We start from the raw sequence: 20,017 nt of genomic DNA on the forward strand, positions 1-20,017 counted from the left end.
ATTTCAACTCTTCGTTATTGAAAGCAAGCAGTAAAAAAAAAAAGAAAAAAAAAGCAACTAACCTTATTTGTAAAAATAAAATAAAATTATTTCATCACATCGATGTTAAAAGACGAATCTTCCCCTTCTTTTTTTTTTATATATGTATCTTTTGTACCTTAAAAGAGTTTTTAGATTTTATGACTTGACCAAGATGATTTCACATTAATGTGCTCGTCAAAGGAAACAAAGGAAAATTAATGTTGTTTGATCACAACTTTATTTTTTTATTTATCGTATTTTACTCCCTTTTTTTTTTTCTTTTTTATTTTTTCAAAACAAATAAATATATGAGCATATTTCCACTTTTTAGTACATCTTGTCTTTTTTTTTTCCCATAATTTTTTAAAAAAAAAACTATGATTCCTTCAACTGATTCTGAATCAAGTGATTCTGAAAGCGTTTATTACGATTGTGATTTAACCTTTGACTTTAGTCCTTCTTTTCAAGACGTATTTAACAATCTTGTAGTTGTTATTACAGTAGCTGACGAAGATCAATTGTTAAATAATAAACTTTATTATGGAGCAATAGGCAGATTATTGGCTGACATTGCTTATAATGAAGAAGCGCAATTACATTTGCAAACTATAGCTGATGAGATTAGAGCTTTACCTATTGAAAAACAAAGACAAGGAACTAATGAGTTTAATGAAATATTTAAAAAATTATTGGAGAGCGTAGCTACTGATATTGCTGTAAAGAATAACAGCCAAGTTTTATCTAATCAAAATATTGACGTAAATGGAGTCCATGATAACAATCATGAATCTTCCTCTCCAATATATGTTATAATTGATGATGATGATGATGATAAAAATATACCACAGCCAGTAATAAACAGTGGTAACAGTAGACTATTAAAAAACAAACAGACAAGATCTTATTCAATTTCACCAGAGGTAATATATATACATATACATACATGTATAACTGGTATTATTTATAGAGAGATTTAAAGTACATTTAATTATTTTTAGCTCGAGTGTTTATTATGTGGAGTTAAAATGTATTTAAATAACAAGATTGGTAAATACCCTTTATCTTGCTCTGCATTCCCCATTTATAAGCCTAATGCACCATTATATTGTCTTGGATGTACCAGGTAAAACAACACGCTATATGTAAAGCCAACCAATGAGATAAGATACTAAAAGAGCTATTATTATCTAATATGTATATACATATAAACATATATACATTTATATAGACTTCGCAACACAGTCTTTTCTAATGAAGAGTTTGAAATCATGATAAAATGGTTCATCACAGGAGATATTGACAAGTTTTCTGTACCAGTTGCTTATCCAGATAATGTAATCAAGTTATTTAATCGTAGAGCACTACTTATGAAACAGCGATGCCAATACATTGCTGGACCCAAAAATGCCGTAGCAACAGGAAAGGACTTGTTTAACCTATATGCGCGTTCTAATTGTAAATGTGCAGTATCAGGATTAGGTTGTTATATACCTGGCGCAATAGACAATTATAAAAATCATTTGAATCATGTTGACGATGTTAGAAAATATTTAAAGCGTGATTACTATCCCTTTGGGCAGTTACCTTGATCATATTATACCAATAGCAACAGATCCCAAAGCTGGAAGAAACTGGAGTATCAATAACATTCAAATCCTTTGTTATGCCCTAAACCAAGTAAAGGGCTGTCTACCAGATGATGAACTTCGTCGATGGTTTCATATTTTTCGTTCTAACAATATCAGCAAATATAAATAAGTCTTTATCTTCTTACAAGACTTTACTTTTTTCATGAATATACATTTATATAATAAAAGAAAATCGCTTAAATATGTAATATTATGCCTTCTTTTAATTGAAAGCTGTATTCATAATTCCTTACAGCTAAAAACTCTAATTTATTTAATATATATACATATAAACTTAATGTTTACAAGAAGACTTATTCATTATAAAAGACAATTTATATTTATACAGTCTGTCTCAAGAGACTTTATCATTAAAATATTTGAAAACTATTCCAAAATGGCTTTTGTGTTATAATTTGGCGCGTAGAATAGTTCGCATTTCTTGTCGAATAGCTAATAAGATTTTGATTGCAAACATAAGCTACTCCAGCCGCGTAAGATTACTTTCTTTCTTTTTTTTTATTATTATTATGCTTTAATTAGATGCAAACAGTTGGTGTGTTATGTATTATAGGAAATAAGCTTTAACAGTTTAATAACTCAGCAAAAAAAAAAAAAAAAGTGGATATTCCCTTCCCCTTTAAATCACATGTCATTTAAACAATCTTGCTGTAAATATCGTATTAGATGATAACGAAAAAGGCGATAGATATCTTTATGGAACGATATTCGTCATCTTTGTGTATTCATATTTATGTCAATTATCGGTGAATTTCGGAAATATCAAGTAAATAAACGGTCATCAGGTTTGCGTTAATTATAAACATAATAACAGCATCTTGACTAGTACAATAAAATCATAATACTTGAATATAGCCTTTTTTTTTTTCCTTTTAATAAAGGACTTCAAGCGTATCTAGAATCCTCAAGCATATAATAATTATTACTCTTTTTCAAAAGTCAGGCAAATGGATAACTCTTAATTATTTGATAAGGTTCAAGTGTCTCTGTGAGAATATTTATCTTCTCCTTATTTAATACTGGTTTCCTTTGTTTATTTAATTTGTTAACATCTAAAAGTCGTTTTTGATTGGTATTCTACTCCTTATTTATTCCATAATTTATTATTTAAATAACATGCGCGTCACAAAGATACCTTTTTTTTTTTTTTCTTCCTTTCTTTCTTTTTATTTTAACATATTGTTAAACATTTAAATAATCTATTTGAATTAACATTTACCACATTCTATTTTATTATGTTTAACCAAAACCAATCGGTCTTTTCAGGAAGAACCAATATTCCTACACCAACTCATCGTTCAGTATTTGCTGATTACCTTCAACAGCAGCAGCAGCAACAACAACAACAACATCAACAACAACAACATCAGCAGCAGCAGCAACAGCAACATTCTGCACCAACTCAACAACAAATTAACGCAACAAACTCATTTTATGAATATTTTGGTAGTAGACCTTCTCAGCAATCAGGAAGAGGGAAGATATCAACTTTTAATCGCAATCAACGTAAGCAACATCCAAATGCATCTATTTAACAAATAAATCTATCAATAATCGAATTCAAAAATCAATAGTAAATAAGAATGAAAAGAAACCAATTAGCCTTTTAAGACAAGTTTCAGAAGTGACTAAACAAACAACAGGAAGACTAGGTCCACGTCGTAAACAAAAACTTTCTGATGTACAAGAAGAAAGCTCTTCTTCAAGCAAAATCTTGCCTGAAATTGTAAAAAGACAACAACGCTTTAATCCTATGCAATGATACCATGGAAGAAGCAGTCGCAAATAATAATAGTCATCGTATAACAACAGTAGCTGATCGTGCTGAACGATTTGGAAATAATAATTCTCAAATGGCTATCTATCGCAATGTTAGTAATCCTCCTCTCTCCTCCCTCCCTTCCAATACTATTTTTTTTTATCCTCTTAACATAAAATATCCAGTGATACAAACGTCGAATAAGGAGCCTAGTGGGAGAGAAAAATCAATATTTTTTTTTATCTTATTTTACTTTAGCTAATTCCAACTATCTCTTTTTTGTTAGTATAAGAATAGAAGAGTACAGGAAAGAAAACGCGCTATTGAAGAAGGTTTGATTCCAGATCCAGATAAACCTATGCGTTTACAAGATGCTATTGATTTTGTTGGTACTTGTACAACTATGTGTCCTGAATTTGAAATGGTTGAACGTGAAATACAAAAGAATATTGATACCTTGGAGATGAATGAACAAGGGAAGCCTGATCCTAACAAAATTGTTAAAGCTTATAGAAGATCTGCAGCTGGTAATGAACAACCATTACCCTCAGATGTTCGAACACCAGAATGTCTTGTGGTGAGTTACTATAGTCAAGTTTAATTATTAAACTAGTCTTTGTCTTTTTTTTTTAACATATATGTATATTTATATACATATATAAGTCTACGCTTGATTACTTAATCAATAGTATTGTGTCTAATTATCCACTTGAATCATGTCATGCATTTGTACGTGATAGAACAAGATCAATTCGTCAAGATTTTACTTTACAAAATATTCGAGATAAAACAGCTGTGGAAGTGCATGAAAAAATTGCACGTTTTCATATCTTATGTTTACATGAAATGTGTGAATATGATGAAGCTAAATTTAGTGCCCAACAAGAAACTGAGCAATTACGAAAAGGTAAAACAAAATTCTGTCTGATATGAAAGCTTATCTGTTTATTTACCTCTCTCTCATACACACTTTTTTTTTTAATATAAAAATACATATATACATATATATGACTATAGTTTTAATCAGTTTGATGGAATTCTATGACGATCTTCGTGAAGAAGGTATTGAAACAGAAAATGAAGCAGAGTTTCGTGCCTATCATCTCCTAAGCCATATTCGTGATCAAGACATGGCCCGACAAGTACAAACCCTCCCATTATATATCTTTGATCATCCCTATATGAAACGAGCCCTTGAATTTTATGCTCTAGTGCAACGTAATAATGAAATCCTGGAGACTTCATCACGTCGTAATAAACCAGAAAATGTTCCTGCTAGTGCCAATTTTTATTCTCGATTTTTTAAAATGGTAGCTGATCCTAGTACGCCGTTCTTGATGGCTTGTATGTTAGAGACTCATTTTTCAGAAATCCGTAAAGGTGCTTTAAAGGCAATGAATGCATCCTATATGTTTAAAGCAGGTGGTGTAAATGCAGACTACATCCGCGGCGTATTAGCATATGATACTTTAGAGCAATTGTTACATGAAGCCAAGCTATATGGTCTAGTTATGGATATGTCATATGGTGAACCTACTATTATGTTTGGACAAAGACATTATACCGCCAAGGTTCCCGTATTCATAGGTAGATACATATACACATATATATATATATATATATATTGATATAGATAGATAGATGAATTCAACTAATAATACCTTTCTTTTTTAGAACCATTATCAAATCCTCCCCAAAGGAAATCTAAGCTTTTAGTTGAACCTAAAAAGGGAACCAAAAGTTTTAATGAAATTATCTATGCTGAACATGAAGATACCTTTATGTTCAGCGATGATGATGATAACAGTGTTTATGATAATGTTGAAGATGATGATGATGAAATGCTTGAAGATAATCCCCCTATGTCTATTAAATTACCTTATAATGTACCTATTACTTTGCCTGTTAGCTCATCTAGCAGCCACCCTCTTATTCCACCCGTGAGTGCACCTATTGATAAGCCTCATAAGCATTCAGTCGTGTTACCTATTATACCACCTATACTTGCCTCTAAAAATTCAGCGGTAGACTATATAGAAGGACAGATATATACAAAAGACCAACTTGCTGATATTCGGGAAAGAGCAGCAGCAGCAGCAGCAGCAGCAGCTAAAGAAAGAGAACTCTTGATACAACTTGCCAAGAAACGAGAAGAGCAAATACGAGTGAAAAAACAACAACAAGAAGAATTACAAAAGAAGAAGAGCGTAAAAGAGCAGAAAGACAATTAGCTGAAGAAGAAGCGCGTCGACAGAGAGCCCTTGAAGAACAAGCACGATTAGAAGAAACAAGCCAGATTGGAAGAACAAGCACGTTTTGAAGCTCAACGACTTGAAGAACAAAAGATTGAAGAGATGAGAAAGCAAGTCATTATCTCACAAATCAGCCGTCGCTATTTAAATGATTTAATCGATACCTTTGTAGAGAAAACAGCTAAAGAACGCGTTAGAAAGGTCTTGAAAGCGAATCAAACTATCAAGCAACGTACAGTTCCATGGATTCAACGTGCTCGTGGTCGAATTGAAAAGCGAACCCAAGCAGCAGTTGCTAAAGTCAAAAAGTGGCGATTTGATCGTGTCTTGTCCTTTTGCAATCCATATTCTATTATGGCCAATGTGTTGAAACCATTACCTGAGCATTTTTCAGGTGAAGGAGTCCATAGACGTGCCAAACAGAGTTTAGAAGCGGAGAAACGTGTTTTAGATGAATATAATCTTAAGGTAAAACAAACATATATGTAAGTTAATTTTTTTTTATTTATTTACTTATTGTGAAATAGAGTAATCATGAAGAACAACATGATCTTGTATGGAAAACAGAAAACTTTGCATTAAATATATACCCCGTGTGAGAGACAAGATTGTAGCTCAACAAAACCAAAATCCTACTACAGAAAAGCCCATGTATCAACTGTTAATACACACAGAAGATCAAGAATTAGAATCATCTAATTGGTTCAAACACAAGTTTGGATTAGATGAGAGTTTTCAAGACGAGTAGAACGTTATGCTGGATTTGATATAACCAGTCGTATGATTACACCTGAGACAGACTTACCATCACAGTGGGTGAGTCAAACAGGAGGTGTTATCTTCTCATTACCTGAATATACTACCAACATAACTGAAGAGCAAAAGTAAAATGTTAAAAATATATACACATATTATTATACGTTTTATTTTTAACCTTTTATTATTAATTTTAGAGAGGAATATTGGGAGAAATGTAGACAACGTATGAAAGATTTAACAGATAAATTACAAGCAATAGAACCAGAAATTTGTATACCTTTTGTTTTTACTTTTTTCCCATCACCTCAGTTATTAGAAGATATATCAAGGGTAATTAAGAAAAAAAAATATTTTACTTAGTACTTGGTATTTATTTCTAAACTTTAATAGATACCAGAAAAGCTGCACCTTCCAGCTCATGAAGCAATTAAAGATTATCATATCTTGTTAATGAATCCAAAAACGATCCCCACACGTATAATTGAAGAAGTCAACTGGCTTAGCTCTTCATTTTAATTGCAAGCCATTTAAATATTATATGTTAAATATTTTTATATCTTTATATATATATTATTTGTAAATAAGAAGAAGAAGTAATAATAATAAAAAGAAAAATGTATATTTTTCTTTTGTTTTAATAGAAACAATGTCAATTGTAAGCCTGTTTGTTATTAAGCAAAACTAATTCTGTATGAAAAAAAAAAAAAAGCTATGCATGCATGGCTTAATACCCCCTATTTAATCTCTCATCTTTTTTGCTTTTGCTTTTAACATGTTTGAGTCTACTCTCAAGCAGTTTACTATTGAATTCCATCCAAGCCTTTATATAACAGCTTATATCTAATGTCCTTTCTTCTTCTTCTTCGTGCCTGAATCTTTCTGATCGCAAGTGTTTATTCTTATTCGATTTTTTTATTGTTGTCTTTCGATTCTCTTGTAATTTTAATTTAATTGGAAGAAAGCGTTCATCAACAGTAGGTTCTTCTTTATCTTGTATAGTGAAATGCCTTCCTTGAATAGAATATGGGTGTTCTTCTTCATTTAATAGACAACTAGGATCTATTACTGCACCATAATCTGCTTTCTTACCCTTGTTATGGATTTTTATAACTGCTTTAGTCTCTTGTGATGATGAAATAAGGTCACTAGATTCTTTATACACTTTATTCTTTCCTGTTCCCATTATCTTAAAATGGGCTATCAGTTCTCTTAGGTCCTGCTTTGATCGTCTCTTATTCAATTCAACATATTTTGATTCCTTTTTAGTTTCCTTGTTTTCAAATGATAAAGTGATCAGGCCAGTTTCCGAAATAGCTGCTCTTTCTTCCTCCTTTTCATCAGGTACCATATATCCTATAATAATATATGCAATACATATATATTTGATCGAATTCTTTCTTTCTTGTTCTATGCATGCAATAAAATAAAATAAAATACCTTTTTGACCTCCAGGCTTCTCTATCACTTTTACTTTTGAATCATATACTTGCTTATTTTCTATGATAGGGACTTTGAGTAAACCAATAATAGGTGTTTTAATCTTTATGGAGGGGAAATCCCACAGGTCAGAGACAAGTTTCATGATAGTTTGTATATCAGGATCATGATTCATTTCTTGAAACCATCTTGGTCCATGCAAAGGATGTCTCTCTAAATGAATGATATAGTCCAAGCAAGTACTGTATCGTGATCTAACTTTGATATATTTTACAAGCCTATCCTTCATTATCGGGAAGGGCTCCCCTAACCATTGTTCATTTGCAAATCTTTCATAGGCTTTGCATTGTTCTGATATCTCTTCTTTTATCATAATGGATGCCATTAATTTGTAATAGAAATATAAATATAAGAAAAAAAAAAGGGTAAAAATAAAATTTGACAGTTGTCAATAAATATAACGCGCATTTTTTTTTTTTAAAAAAAAAAGGGGGGGAGGCAAGTATGTTATCTTTGATTTCTTTGGGGCCAATATATTGAATACATGGTCGCCTTATAAAATCAATCCTAGTGGGCTTCAAGGATATTGGTCACTCTAAATATTCAATCCTAGTGATTCCTCTGGATATTGTCCATCCTAAATATTCGATTATGACTTTTTTCTTCATAATGGTCTCCTCTAAACTCTGACTACTCTATATATTTAATCTTGACTCTTTTCTTTATAATGGCCTCCTCTAAACTTTAGCTACTTTAAACATTCTTTCATACATTCTTTTTGACTCTGGTTAATAGAAATAAATCAATCTGCTTCCCTTTAAAAAACTGAATTTTGTTATCTCTACAGCCATATTAAAAAAAAATAACGCGTAATAGTCAAGCTCTACAATCAAGTTTGTACTGAAATAATAGTACACTAAACGGTTCAACTATATTTCTTACTCTCATAAATGTGTATAAATAAATAAATAAATGGATGGATGGATTCCTTTAATAAATAAAAATATTCTTGATTTTAAAAATTTGTATAAATATGTAGAAGCTCATCTAACTATAAGAGAAAGGGTCTTCATTAAAAAAAAAAAAAAAAAAAAAAAAAAAAAAAAAAAAAAAATTAACAGCTATTTCAGATCTTGTGAATTTTTCTCTGAATTAACTAAGAAGTTAGCATATTTTCCTACAAAATACATTAAAAAATAACTTGGTATCCGATGTTGTCTTCATAAAGTTAACATATTTCATTTTCATTATCCCATTAATGCTCATCATAAAATCATTTATTCTTCTAATTTCCTCAACTAAATATTCCATAATGATCTTGTAAAAATGAATATTTTGTAGTATGTCAGCTAAATCAGTCTTAAACTCTAGTAATGATCTTTATTTTTGTTCAAATAATAATTCAGCCAGAAAAGGCTTTTGATTCGTTTTTTTTTTTTCATCTTATTACTGACATAGTATCCACAATAAAGATAGATCATCTATCTTACCTGCATAATCCTAAACATTCTGATTGCTCGATGTATATAACAAAATGTTTATTCTCAAATATCATACAATTGAAGTCTATTTGAAGCTAATATAATTGCATTTGTATTCCCTATACACATTTATACCTATTTTTTGTATTACTTGTATTTTCCATGCTCAGCCATTGGAATGGAAGGCTGCTAACACAGTCCTTGGAGGATTCATATTCTGAAGTCGGTATATATTTAAACTAATTATTATTATTATTTGTTAAAGCCTTTAGATGAGTGAAATGAATAGATGAAGAACATCTTAAAATAACAAATAATTTATGGGCAGTGACTAGAAATTTCTGCCCTGAATATTTCTCTTCAAGATGAAAATTGCTCCCAATTAAATAAGACTTAACAGGAGAATATATAGTTAACCTAAACAACGTTATCTTCCAATTTTTAATATTCGAGGTAATTTTAAACTATAAAAAATAAAAGAATTTACGATTACTTTTATTCCAGTTGTAAACAAAGGCGATATTATCAATATAGTCAGTTAGTTAATGCATATTTTTTTTTTGTGACCAAGATGCTGTCCTTTTCATGTGTGATGTGGAATGCCGCTTCATCGATGAAGAAGCAGTTGCTCTCAAAATCTGGATCAGTCTCTGACCATTTAACTACCCATTCGTGTCTTCTTCTGGATCTTTTCAAGTGGGGGGGGAGAGGAGTTTCTTTTCTGTAGAATAAAAAAGTATGCTTTTTTTTCAGTGATAGAATGCAATCTTCTGTCATAAACTTATGAACAGTTGCCCGAAAAAAAAAAAACTTTCAGACCATCAAGCCATCAAAATGCTTGATCTACTGTTGTGGAGGGATTGTGATCAAATGTCTGCACAAGTTACTCCTTGTGATTTTTTTTTATTATTATTCAACCATTTCTGTCTTCCTGCTTTTATTCATCATCATTCCTCTCTTTCTCCTTATCCTCAAGAGACTTTTGTATTCTCAAGCTGATCCTTTCTGGAGCCAATTGTATACGCTGTCTTGCATGGGGAAGGATATTTGCTAATTTTAGTAACCTTTTCCTACAGTTAACCCTTTTCTCATAAACGTGAAAAAAAAAATGTGCTAGGAAAGCTTTTAATTAATATTGTTTGCTAAATCTAATTATGGAAAATAAAATTGTGCTATAAAAAAGAAAAAGCGTGCCATGTGATTTAAGAAAGAGTGTATTAGAATCTCAGATATTATTTAATTTATTACATATTTATTAGAAAAGAGGCGTGCTTTATAATTGTATAAGGTAATTAAAAAAAAAAAAAGGGGTGGGGAGAGGGAAAGGGAAACAAATCAGAAAAAAGGAGAGAGATTATTTCATAACCTATTTACATGATAATTTGTGGTTCAGTAATATTTGAAGAAATAGACTTGTGAGGTAAAATAGATCCACCATTAACATAGATCTCATCACCAATAGAAACATCGTCACCAAGTACAGAACAACCTTCTAATCGTGACCATCGTCCGACAGAGGAATGCCAGCCTACAATGCTAGATTGAACCCACGCATAATCTTTGACTTTTGCACCTTCTAGAATAACACAACGTTGTAAACGAACACCATCACCAATTACGACATTTGGACCAATCACAACGTTAGGGCCTATACGACAATCTTTTCCAATTTTAGCGGTTGGATGAACCATCACATTACCCTTATAGACATAATCGTGATTAGGATTTGCAAGTTCTTGTGGTTTGTGTTTTGTGAGGTGAGATAAATAAAGACAAGTGCCTGTCAAATAATCTTTAGGTTGTCCTACATCCATCCAAAAACCTTCCAAATCAAAAGTATGTAATTGTTCATCACGAGCAATACCAGGGAAGATTTCTTTTTCAATTGAAGTAGGTTTCAACTAGAACGAATAATAATAATAAAAAAAAAGTTAAATTTCAACCTGGGTTTTTTTTTTTTGTTTTAATGTAATCTAATGTATATAAATGGGTCACTTACTTCAATACGATTTAATACGGAAGGATTAAAAAGATAAATACCAGCATTAATCTTGTTACTAATAAAGGTTTGAGGTTTTTCAACAAAACGCTCTATCTTTGTTGAATTTGGATGATTAACAACCACACCATATTTAGAAGGATCATCTACTTTTGTAACCTAAATTAAGATGGACGCATTTAATAAAACAATACAATTTGCATTTAAAGAAAAAAAAGTACTTACAATAATGGTGCCTTCATCACCATGTGATTTATGAAAGTCTCTTATCTGTTCAAAAGGATAATTACAAATGACATCACTATTTAATACGAAAAAGGGGGAATCATCCTTTGCAAGAATGTCACGAGCCAAAGCTAGTGGACCAGCTGTACCCAAAGGTTCTGTTTCAACAGAAAAAGTAATTGTGACTCCATATTCTTTTTCATATTCTTTCAAGGCAGCTACCATAATTTCAGGTCTATAATTTACAGCCAAGACGATATCCGTAACACCAGCCTAAATAATAATTAATTAAGATTAGATAAAAAAGGAAAAGGAGATTTTTTTTATATGTAATAATACCATACCTTGGCCAAGTTTTCAATTTGATGAAGAATCATAGGCTTATTAGCAAACTCAACAAGAGGTTTAGGAAGAGTCAAAGTAAGAGGTCTAAGACGTGTACCAAAGCCTTAATAAATAAAATAAAAGAGTCAATGAGAATAACAAGAGAGAAATGAAAAGAAATCATTTCAATTTACCACCAACAAGAATAAGTGCCTTCATAATTTATGAATTGAACAAAAAAGCGGATTGAAAAGAAAAGAAATAAAATAAAATGAAAAAAAAAAAAAAAAAGAAAAAGAGAGGAAGATAAGTAATTGTAGATAAAATAAATAATTCGATTACAGCAGCAAAAGATATAATAACTTTCAACATGATTTCTCTAGTGAAAATTGAAATTCAGATAATAATTGTAAATGTGATTTGACATCAAAGAGGAAAAATTGTCGTGTTGTTACGGCGGTAAATGGATTGAACTTGAAATAAAAGGTTTAAGGATATTTTATTCTAAAAGAACTCTAACCCGTCATAATGAATAGAAAGTAAAAGTTCCACTACTTGTTTATTCTTCTTTAAAGTAGGGTCTATTCTATATTCTTTTTTATCTTTATGAATAGTAAAGAACGACGATATATCACTTACTTTAATAATAACTTGATTAGTTATGCTAAAATTGAAAGAAGAGAGTCATGCTGGTTTTTTTTTTTTTTTTTTTTTTTTTTTTTTTGTTCCAGAAAATTTAAAAGATATAGTTTAGATATGATAGTAATAATATATTGTATTGATAGGCGTTGTTGTTGTTCTTTATGATTAGTCTTGATTTCAGTATCAAATTTGTTTAGTGTATCAACCAAAATACTCTTAATATGATAAACATTATTATACGTAAATCAGTATTATATATCATATTCTCCCTTTTATACATGCATGCTTTACTAATAAACCGAGCAGCTTTTAAAATAAGATGTTACTATCCTATAATAAACTTTTTTTTTTGAGGATTATTAAGATAGCAACGTTTTTGTCATTTCTTATTGTTAAATAAGCACATGATTATTATTACTATTAGCAGTAATGATACCAAAAAGAGCGGGAGAGTGGGGTAGGTAGGTCTAGAGACTGATTGATAATATTCTTCCTTCTTCCTCTTTTTGACTACTACAAATAGCACACATAGAGAGCAGCTATATTATAAATTTCTTTACATCTATTATCATCATTTAATACTTTCTGATCATGCTTTCTCTTCTTGTAGTTTAAAGTCATGAATAGTTTAGTAGGCTTATCAGTTGTCTTTTTTTTTTTTTGATTTATAAAAAAAAAGATAGTATAGTATATAATCTGACTTTAAATATTTACGCGACATTGGGGTTCCAAAAAAAAAAAAAAAAAAAAAAAACCACTCATCTCCCCTTAATAACTGAAACACCATTTTTTTTTTTTTTTAAAAAAAAAAATAAAAATAAAAAGGATGATCCATTTATAACTAATATTCATCGTTTTAATTATTGTTCTTTGCTAGATTAAATAACTAACAACGACAGTAAAATATGAACCAATAAAATGTCGTTATTATCTATTTATTTATTTATTTATTTTTTTAAGGAAAACAAATTAGTGGTGAAAATAGCGCTATTTTTTTTTTTTTAGACCATTATGAATACAAATGAACTACTAAATACTCTAAATATAATTCAAACTAAAATAAAGCAATGCCAAGAACAAAAAAGAGAAATAACGAGAAAAGTAAAATAAAAAAAAAAACTTCAATATTATTTATTAAGGCAAAAAAAAAAACTTCATGTTATCTTTAATAGATGACTAGAAAACAAGCATTGTTAAACGACTCTCAAAATATATTAAGAAATGATCTTCAGCATGCACTTGAGGAAGACTTTATAAAAAAGAATACCAAAATATCTAATAATCAACATTTGAAATTAAATCATGTACATGGTTGGATACGTGATAAACGTATTTGGATTCAAGCTGAAGGGCTCCCATTGTAAACCAACACACTGATTTATTACTAAATGCATAAACTAATTCACACTTTCTTTCAAGATCAAACCATAGAATTGATCAGGCATATTTAAGCTGCTTACCTAATATTTTTTACCTGAAACAGTATGTCTAAATAAAGGACACGATTTGAACTTGTTCCTTACCTTCGATTATAATCATCATTTATCATCACTACCACCCAATCAATTTCAAATTTATTGTATTTATGACTATGAAAATGAAAAACATGTCACTGAAGCATATCCAATTGAATGGAAATCTCCAGATGATTTAACCTGGTTAGTATGTCTTGATAATGAAGATGATAGCTTATTCACTAAAATACATACATATAATAATAGAGTCATTATCAATCTCACATTCTATTTTGCAAGCTTATTTCCCTTGTCATATATCCATTATAAAAGATGAATTACAGAATACAAAGGTAGATAATCATATACAAAAATTGACAACACGAATAAATTTTTATTTGAAAATAGAATATCCAATTTTTAAATGATAAAGTAGCAGTCACTTTGGATCAAACTGTACTTATTCATTATCATCAAACTCATGTGATTGATCTTTACGGTCTCTCTATGTCCCATATCTTATCATCTTCTTTAATCACGAACAAGCATATCATCACTAACAAACGAGTCCTCAAAATTTAATCGTCGCTCTCGGTCACACTTCATTTAATTCTAAAGCACGTGCTACCAGTTGCTATGCAATTGAGCCAAATCAAGCAATAATAAAATTAAAATAAAATAAAATAAAAAAAAGCTGGGGCTGGCTGGCTTGCTCGCTCACACACACACACACTCTCTCTCTCTCTTTGAGTTTAGTTTAGTTTAGTTTAGTTTATTTATGTAATCACCTTTTTTCTTTTCTTGTCTCATCTCTAAAGGATTCTAGCACTCGCTTTGCATTGCCTGACTTGATGGATTCACGGGCCTTTTCCACACCTTCTTTAAAATCACTGGCAATTCCAGCCATGACTAAAAGAGCCGATGTGTTTAATAGTACGAAATTTAAAATGGGATCTTCATCGGATAATTGATTATTTAATAATTGATTCAAGATGTGAGCGTTTTCATGACAATCACCCCCTTTGACTTGAGATAAAGGATAGGTTCTCTTTAATCCAAAATCGACAGTTGGATGTAATACGCCTGTCTTTATATCGTTGCCATCAATTCTCCAATAATGCGTTTCACCTGCAGGACTAATCTCATCTAATCCCTCTGCACCACAGACGACTAAGCCCTCTTGCACACCTGTTAATCGAAGTGCATTCGCCATCAACGCTCCTATCTCAGGTGAGTGTACCCCTACTACCATCCGACTTGGTTTCGCTGGATTTGACATGGGCCCCAAGAGATAAAGACGGTGGGGACGGCTATCTCCTTTCTCAACTTGGCTACATGCTTCATCGCTGGATGGAAAGTAGGTGAAAATAAAAAGCAAAAGTGAGTATGATCTAGGATATCCGCGACTTGATAAGGCTCAACTTGTGTAATAGCACATCCATGGGCCTCCATCAGATCCGCTGATCCTGATCGTGATGAGGCGGCTCGATTCCCATGTTTAGCTACCTTGGCCCCTGCCCCCGCTGCAACAATAGAGGCCGTTGTGGAGACATTGTAGGTATCATGGCCATCACCACCTGTACCAACGATATCCACCACCTGTCCTACAAGCTGAGGATGGTGGTCGTAAGGGACAAGACAGGCATGGCTACGCATAGCTGTCGCACAAGCTGCCACCACTTGTGGATCTTTGTCCTTTTCTTGAAGTTTTAAAGAAATGAGAAAGGCAGAGATTTGGCTTGAGGTGGCCGATCCTTGCATTATCTGATGCATCGCTCTTTCTGCATCCTCTGGAGAGAATTGTGTTGGTTCATGAACAAGTTTTTTTATAATCGTCTTCATCAAAAAAAGAAAAAAGAAAAAAAAAAGGAGGAGGAGGAGGGAGTTCTTTAAAAGTCAAACGTAGATGTATATATTTATATAAGTGTATATGAAAGAGAGAGGGAAATTAAATAAAAAACCACAGTATTAGTTATCTTTTTTTTTTTTTTTTTAATGAGTCATTTTTAGTAAGATAAGCATGTCCTGAAAGAATTACATAATTAATGAGGAGATTTCAATTGGCGGAGAAGAATGACACTTGTACAAAGATGGATGACGGCTAAATAAAAAAAGGCATTGCATATGTGTATTTTGCTTCTTGTTACGATTAAATTCTGAGTTTTATTATTATTATTATTATTATTTTTTTTTTTTTTAAATTTTTTGGCAATGAGCATGTAGCGACGAAATAAATGCGCAATATTGCCCGAGCCAGTTATAGAGGGGAAATAAGAATAAAAACCTTCCTAAAGGACAAGAAGGGAAAAAGGAAAACGAGAAGGAAAAAGAAAAGAGCAGTATTTTGGAATTAAGAGAAAATATAAGGGGAAAAAGCGAAAAAAGTGAGAAGAAACAATTTAAAAACAAATAAGACCAAAGTGACCAGGAAGACGCACACTATTACTTGGATAACCAATTCAACAGCTTGAGACCAGGATCGACAGGATCAGGAGGAAATTCATCATGGAAGTAGTAATCAAGTTCATGTAGAATTGTACAAAGAATAGGCCATAAAGTATATCAGCTCGTACAATCAGAAGGACGACGAGGTTTATGTAGTGGAAGCAAGTTGAGGAGGAACGAGATGGGATCTTCGACTGAAGTAGGCATGTAGAGACGATGATGTACATGTAAGCACTCAATAGCATGTTGCCGGCTCCAATTATGAGACGGATGAAAGATACATTCTTTAGGTTTACCACCCGGTAGCCAGCCAAGTCGCCAACGAAGCACTCGGCTACGTTCTGAGGTAGTCATTGGTAAGTAAAGGATGGGATCCAATTCAAGAGTGGGGCGTGAGGAAGACAATAGGAGTGAATTAGTATCTTGACGAAGATTTTGAAATTGATCATCTAGAAACTTAGCACGAAGAGTGTAGAATTGTTTTCGGTCGAGCGTTGAGATATTTGGTGAGCATAGGTGTGTCCACATTGTAGTTTGAGTCAATTTATACCAGTGGGAATGACTATTTGAGAGCTGAACATGAGGCAAAAGATGGGCAAGAAGAGTATCTGCTGGTAATTGGGAAGTTCGAAAGAGGTATTGCGCTTGGAGCTTCTTGTTACGATTAAACATTTTTTTATTATTTTTATAAATTAAAATTTATAAAGCGACCTATGGGCACATAATATGTTTGTTATATTGGATTGCCCAGGTCAGTTCAAATGATGTGAAAAAAGTATCTAAAAACCCTCTTATGGGACAAGAGGTAAAAAGGTAAAGGAAAGGAAGAAGAGAAAGTGAGAAAGAAAGGGGAATATTGCTAACAAGTTTAAAGAGACACCAGTTGAGTAATTTTCTGCCTGGATCAAGAAGTGGAGGGGTAGTTTATCGTGCATTAAATAATCTATTTCCTGTAGAATGGTACACATAACTGGCCAGCGATAGAACCAAGCAAACATCCTGAGAATTTCGGTGCTTATGCTGAGGGAGATGATTTAAAGAAAGGAAAGGGGATCTGCAATTGATCGTGGCAAGAATAAACGAGTGTGCATGTGGAGCTTCTTGTTACAGTTTTTACGCTTTAAATTTAGGCGATGTTAGTTTTTTTCTGGACGAATCAAAATTAATTTTTAGACAATTTGCTTACCTTTTTTAGACAGAATAAAAATGGAAATTAGACGAAAAAAAAAAATAAGTTCAAACACTTTGATGGTAAATGTTCAGATTTTTCTTTACTGTAATAATCTGAACTCCTTTCGGAGAACCGTGTTTAATACGGCGATTTATGTAAGACTTAACCTCTTTTAAACGGAAGAGGACGCTCTCCATCTCTCCAAATCGACTGAGCAATCTTCATTATGTTTAAAGATGCATTAATATCCCTCTGCCACAGTGTTTGACATGTTTTGCAAACAAGAACACCACAGCCACGAACACCAGTAAAAACATCCAAACTTTTGTCATACATTTAGAGCATACTTGGGAGGTAAGATACTCATCGATGGTAACAACTATCAAGTCACCATTACTTTCTTCTCTTTAAAGTCTTGTAAAGAGTTCAGTGACTCCACTTCTCAATCCTTGTAGTGCACCAAATCTTTGCCAAACATTCCGGCCCCAAATACGACCAAGGGTACCTTTGATTTGTAGTTTTTATACTTGGTCTCTCTATCAGATACATTTGTATACATGCACTTTTTCAGTAAAAATAATAATAATACTAATTTACTGGGTTTTTTTTTTAACTACAAATACCTTGGAATACATTTCTTTTTAACTTCTTTTCCTTTCTTTTCTTCTTGGTACCCCCTTTTTTCTTCTTCTTCTTTTTGTTTTTTTTTCTTTCTTCTTTTGCTTCTTAAACTTCTGTTGTACTTTTTAGTTCCGTTTAGCAACATATTTACCATTAGCTCTGGCGCCCTTTGCTTTCCTTGGTACAAGAAGAAACGGTCCTTTGCCGTAGCAGCGTTATAAAACTCGAACAGAGTATCTAAATTATTGAAAATATAAGTGGCATGCTGCAAGTACTTTTCTGAGTCAGAAGTCTTGTTGGTTGGTATAGAGCTTTCTATGATGTTAATGCCACGCTCATTTTTAGTTCTGTTCAATTCAGAACTGAATCTTGCTGAACCTGTCAAATGATAGTATTCCTTGGTTGTGCATCGTCGAACATCGCGATCTAAATCGGTAACTGCAGTAAAAACGGTTTTTCTTCCAGGGTCAATTGCTATTGGAAGATATGACTGTTCTATTTCTTGACTCTTAAAGTCATCGACTTTGAGGTGTATTTGGTTAACTTTGACAGCCATATCATTTTGATCATTTCGTCTTTTGTAGAACAAAAAATCAACACTGAAACCGTCTGATCTGATCAAGTTTCCAAACAACTGTCTATTTCTGCCATTTGGCATTATACTTTCAATTCTGGAAGTATGTTTGCTTTAATTATTATGATATCACCCTTTTTTTTTAACTTACGTTTTAATTCTCAATGACTGGAACTTTAATACTTTAAAAAAGAGCCGAAGTTGGTCATTATAACCTCTTGGCAACTTTTCACGAGGAAGAAACGCAGATAATGCGTTTACTGACAAAGTTATAGAACGCCAGTGCAAGGAAGGTGTTGGGAACAGACTAATCGCCGCGGAAGAGACAGTCTTCTTACATCGTATTCACAATGGTTGTCGTTTCAGATTTAATGATAGAGAGCAAGTGTATCAACAAAGGAGTAAAATCTACCAGGGATTCCGATAGGTTTTCACTGTTACTTGGTATTTAGAATGTCCTTAGAGGCTGGCAAAATTGAACAACTTTTTGTCTTATTGTATCATCATTTACAATTTCACTTGTTGGCCACACTGGATCCCCTTGACAGATATATTGATAACAATATTTTACAGCAATATTATGAACGTCTTTCGATCCATATCTATATTATTTTTATAAAATTTGTTTAGTCTTTTATTACTATTTATATACATACACTTTTTTTTTTTTTTTTTTTTTTTTTTACCACAAACATGATTTGAATTTGTACGAAGATAATAATCAATCTATTTTCAAAAGGTCTCGACGATTGCATTCTGATATGAGGTAGTACCTCTTGTGCACCGCCTCAGCCAGACATTGATGCACGACTTTTAAAGTTACGGCATAGCATGCCTTAGGGTTTTCTTTTTGAAGTATCCATTGCTGAAAAGATTTGGACGACTTACAGTCTTATTGGTAGGCCTTCTATTAGGACCAATTGGCATATAGTATACAGAAGTTGTGTTTAAAGATGAATCCTGGGGCAGGCTCATTGGGATTTTGTAAAATATAGTAATTTACAAACAACTTCGCTCTGTAGATAAGCTGTCTTATAGAATTGCAGCAGGTGATAATTTTTTTTTTCAGGACACCTTTGTATTCTTCTTTGATACAATTATCAAAAGGAAGCTTCCGTGTGTACGCAGTATAATTAGATCCAAGGTTGAGAGCCAAGGTTTTCGCTTTTGATAAAATATAGAAAGAGCATTCAGGGAGCGTGCA

General features: G+C 32.1%; 9 protein-coding genes across 9 annotated transcripts; 4 read left to right on the forward strand and 5 right to left on the reverse strand.

Annotated features, from left to right (window-relative positions):
• Positions 1-235: 235 nt before the first annotated feature.
• Positions 236-1,848, forward strand: BX663DRAFT_522566 (uncharacterized protein). The gene is made up of 4 exons (XM_051529400.1): positions 236-941; positions 1,020-1,144; positions 1,250-1,578; positions 1,628-1,848. The coding sequence occupies exons 1-4, from the start codon at positions 399-401 to the stop codon at positions 1,777-1,779; spliced, it is 1,149 nt and encodes a 382-aa protein (XP_051379165.1). The 5' UTR covers positions 236-398; the 3' UTR covers positions 1,780-1,848.
• A 959-nt stretch (positions 1,849-2,807) lies between these two features.
• BX663DRAFT_222935 (uncharacterized protein) lies at positions 2,808-3,610 on the forward strand. Its single transcript, XM_051521795.1, has 2 exons — positions 2,808-3,176; positions 3,245-3,610. Exons 1-2 carry the CDS (start codon positions 2,906-2,908, stop codon positions 3,430-3,432), a joined length of 459 nt encoding a protein of 152 aa, XP_051379166.1. The 5' UTR covers positions 2,808-2,905; the 3' UTR covers positions 3,433-3,610.
• Positions 3,611-3,850: 240 nt separating this feature from the next.
• BX663DRAFT_441768 (SAC3/GANP/Nin1/mts3/eIF-3 p25 family-domain-containing protein) lies at positions 3,851-5,660 on the forward strand (the record flags this gene model as incomplete). The annotated part of the gene is made up of 4 exons (XM_051523479.1): positions 3,851-4,006; positions 4,093-4,336; positions 4,447-5,016; positions 5,104-5,660. 4 exons carry the CDS (start codon positions 3,851-3,853, stop codon positions 5,658-5,660), a joined length of 1,527 nt encoding a protein of 508 aa, XP_051379167.1.
• Positions 5,661-10,576: 4,916 nt separating this feature from the next.
• On the reverse strand, positions 10,577-12,125 carry BX663DRAFT_579520 (mannose-1-phosphate guanyltransferase; the record flags this gene model as incomplete). The annotated part of the gene is made up of 5 exons (XM_051532184.1): positions 10,577-11,259; positions 11,358-11,516; positions 11,583-11,855; positions 11,927-12,030; positions 12,101-12,125. 5 exons carry the CDS (start codon positions 12,123-12,125, stop codon positions 10,729-10,731), a joined length of 1,092 nt encoding a protein of 363 aa, XP_051379168.1. The 3' UTR covers positions 10,577-10,728.
• A 1,246-nt stretch (positions 12,126-13,371) lies between these two features.
• BX663DRAFT_522576 (uncharacterized protein) lies at positions 13,372-14,874 on the forward strand (the record flags this gene model as incomplete). The annotated part of the gene is made up of 7 exons (XM_051529401.1): positions 13,372-13,446; positions 13,509-13,649; positions 13,721-13,877; positions 14,032-14,210; positions 14,272-14,355; positions 14,411-14,569; positions 14,791-14,874. Coding segments are annotated over exons 2-6 (669 nt in total), but the record flags the coding sequence as incomplete, so codon positions are not given.
• Positions 14,643-15,763, reverse strand: BX663DRAFT_538207 (anthranilate phosphoribosyltransferase; the record flags this gene model as incomplete). Its single annotated transcript, XM_051530677.1, has 2 exons — positions 14,643-15,227; positions 15,302-15,763. The coding sequence occupies 2 exons, from the start codon at positions 15,761-15,763 to the stop codon at positions 14,787-14,789; spliced, it is 903 nt and encodes a 300-aa protein (XP_051379170.1). The 3' UTR covers positions 14,643-14,786.
• A 1,455-nt stretch (positions 15,764-17,218) lies between these two features.
• Positions 17,219-17,545, reverse strand: BX663DRAFT_522590 (uncharacterized protein; the record flags this gene model as incomplete). The annotated part of the gene is made up of 2 exons (XM_051529402.1): positions 17,219-17,326; positions 17,372-17,545. A coding segment is annotated over one exon (174 nt), but the record flags the coding sequence as incomplete, so codon positions are not given.
• A 235-nt stretch (positions 17,546-17,780) lies between these two features.
• Positions 17,781-18,022, reverse strand: BX663DRAFT_522593 (uncharacterized protein; the record flags this gene model as incomplete). Its single annotated transcript, XM_051529403.1, has 2 exons — positions 17,781-17,870; positions 17,942-18,022. Coding segments are annotated over 2 exons (171 nt in total), but the record flags the coding sequence as incomplete, so codon positions are not given.
• A 209-nt stretch (positions 18,023-18,231) lies between these two features.
• Positions 18,232-18,909, reverse strand: BX663DRAFT_441856 (uncharacterized protein; the record flags this gene model as incomplete). Its single annotated transcript, XM_051523484.1, has 1 exon — positions 18,232-18,909. A coding segment is annotated over one exon (678 nt), but the record flags the coding sequence as incomplete, so codon positions are not given.
• Between the last annotated feature and the right edge of the window lie 1,108 nt (positions 18,910-20,017).

The sequence above is a fragment of the Cokeromyces recurvatus genome (assembly GCF_025118155.1).
Source record: "Cokeromyces recurvatus strain NRRL 2243 chromosome Unknown BX663scaffold_33, whole genome shotgun sequence".
Taxonomy (NCBI): domain Eukaryota; kingdom Fungi; phylum Mucoromycota; class Mucoromycetes; order Mucorales; family Mucoraceae; genus Cokeromyces; species Cokeromyces recurvatus.

What these genes read in the sequence shown, in the direction of transcription:
- BX663DRAFT_522566 (XM_051529400.1), top strand. Translation starts at nt 399, where the DNA reads ATGATTCCTTCAACTGATTCTGAATCAAGTGATTCTGAAAGCGTTTAT. An exon ending in CTTATTCAATTTCACCAGAG is followed by an intron (nt 942 to 1,019) that starts GTAATATATATA and finishes AATTATTTTTAG; the next exon opens with CTCGAGTGTTTATTATGTGG. An exon ending in TATTGTCTTGGATGTACCAG is followed by an intron (nt 1,145 to 1,249) that starts GTAAAACAACAC and finishes ACATTTATATAG; the next exon opens with ACTTCGCAACACAGTCTTTT.
- BX663DRAFT_222935 (XM_051521795.1), top strand. Translation starts at nt 2,906, where the DNA reads ATGTTTAACCAAAACCAATCGGTCTTTTCAGGAAGAACCAATATTCCT. An exon ending in AACTTTTAATCGCAATCAAC is followed by an intron (nt 3,177 to 3,244) that starts GTAAGCAACATC and finishes AAAAATCAATAG; the next exon opens with TAAATAAGAATGAAAAGAAA.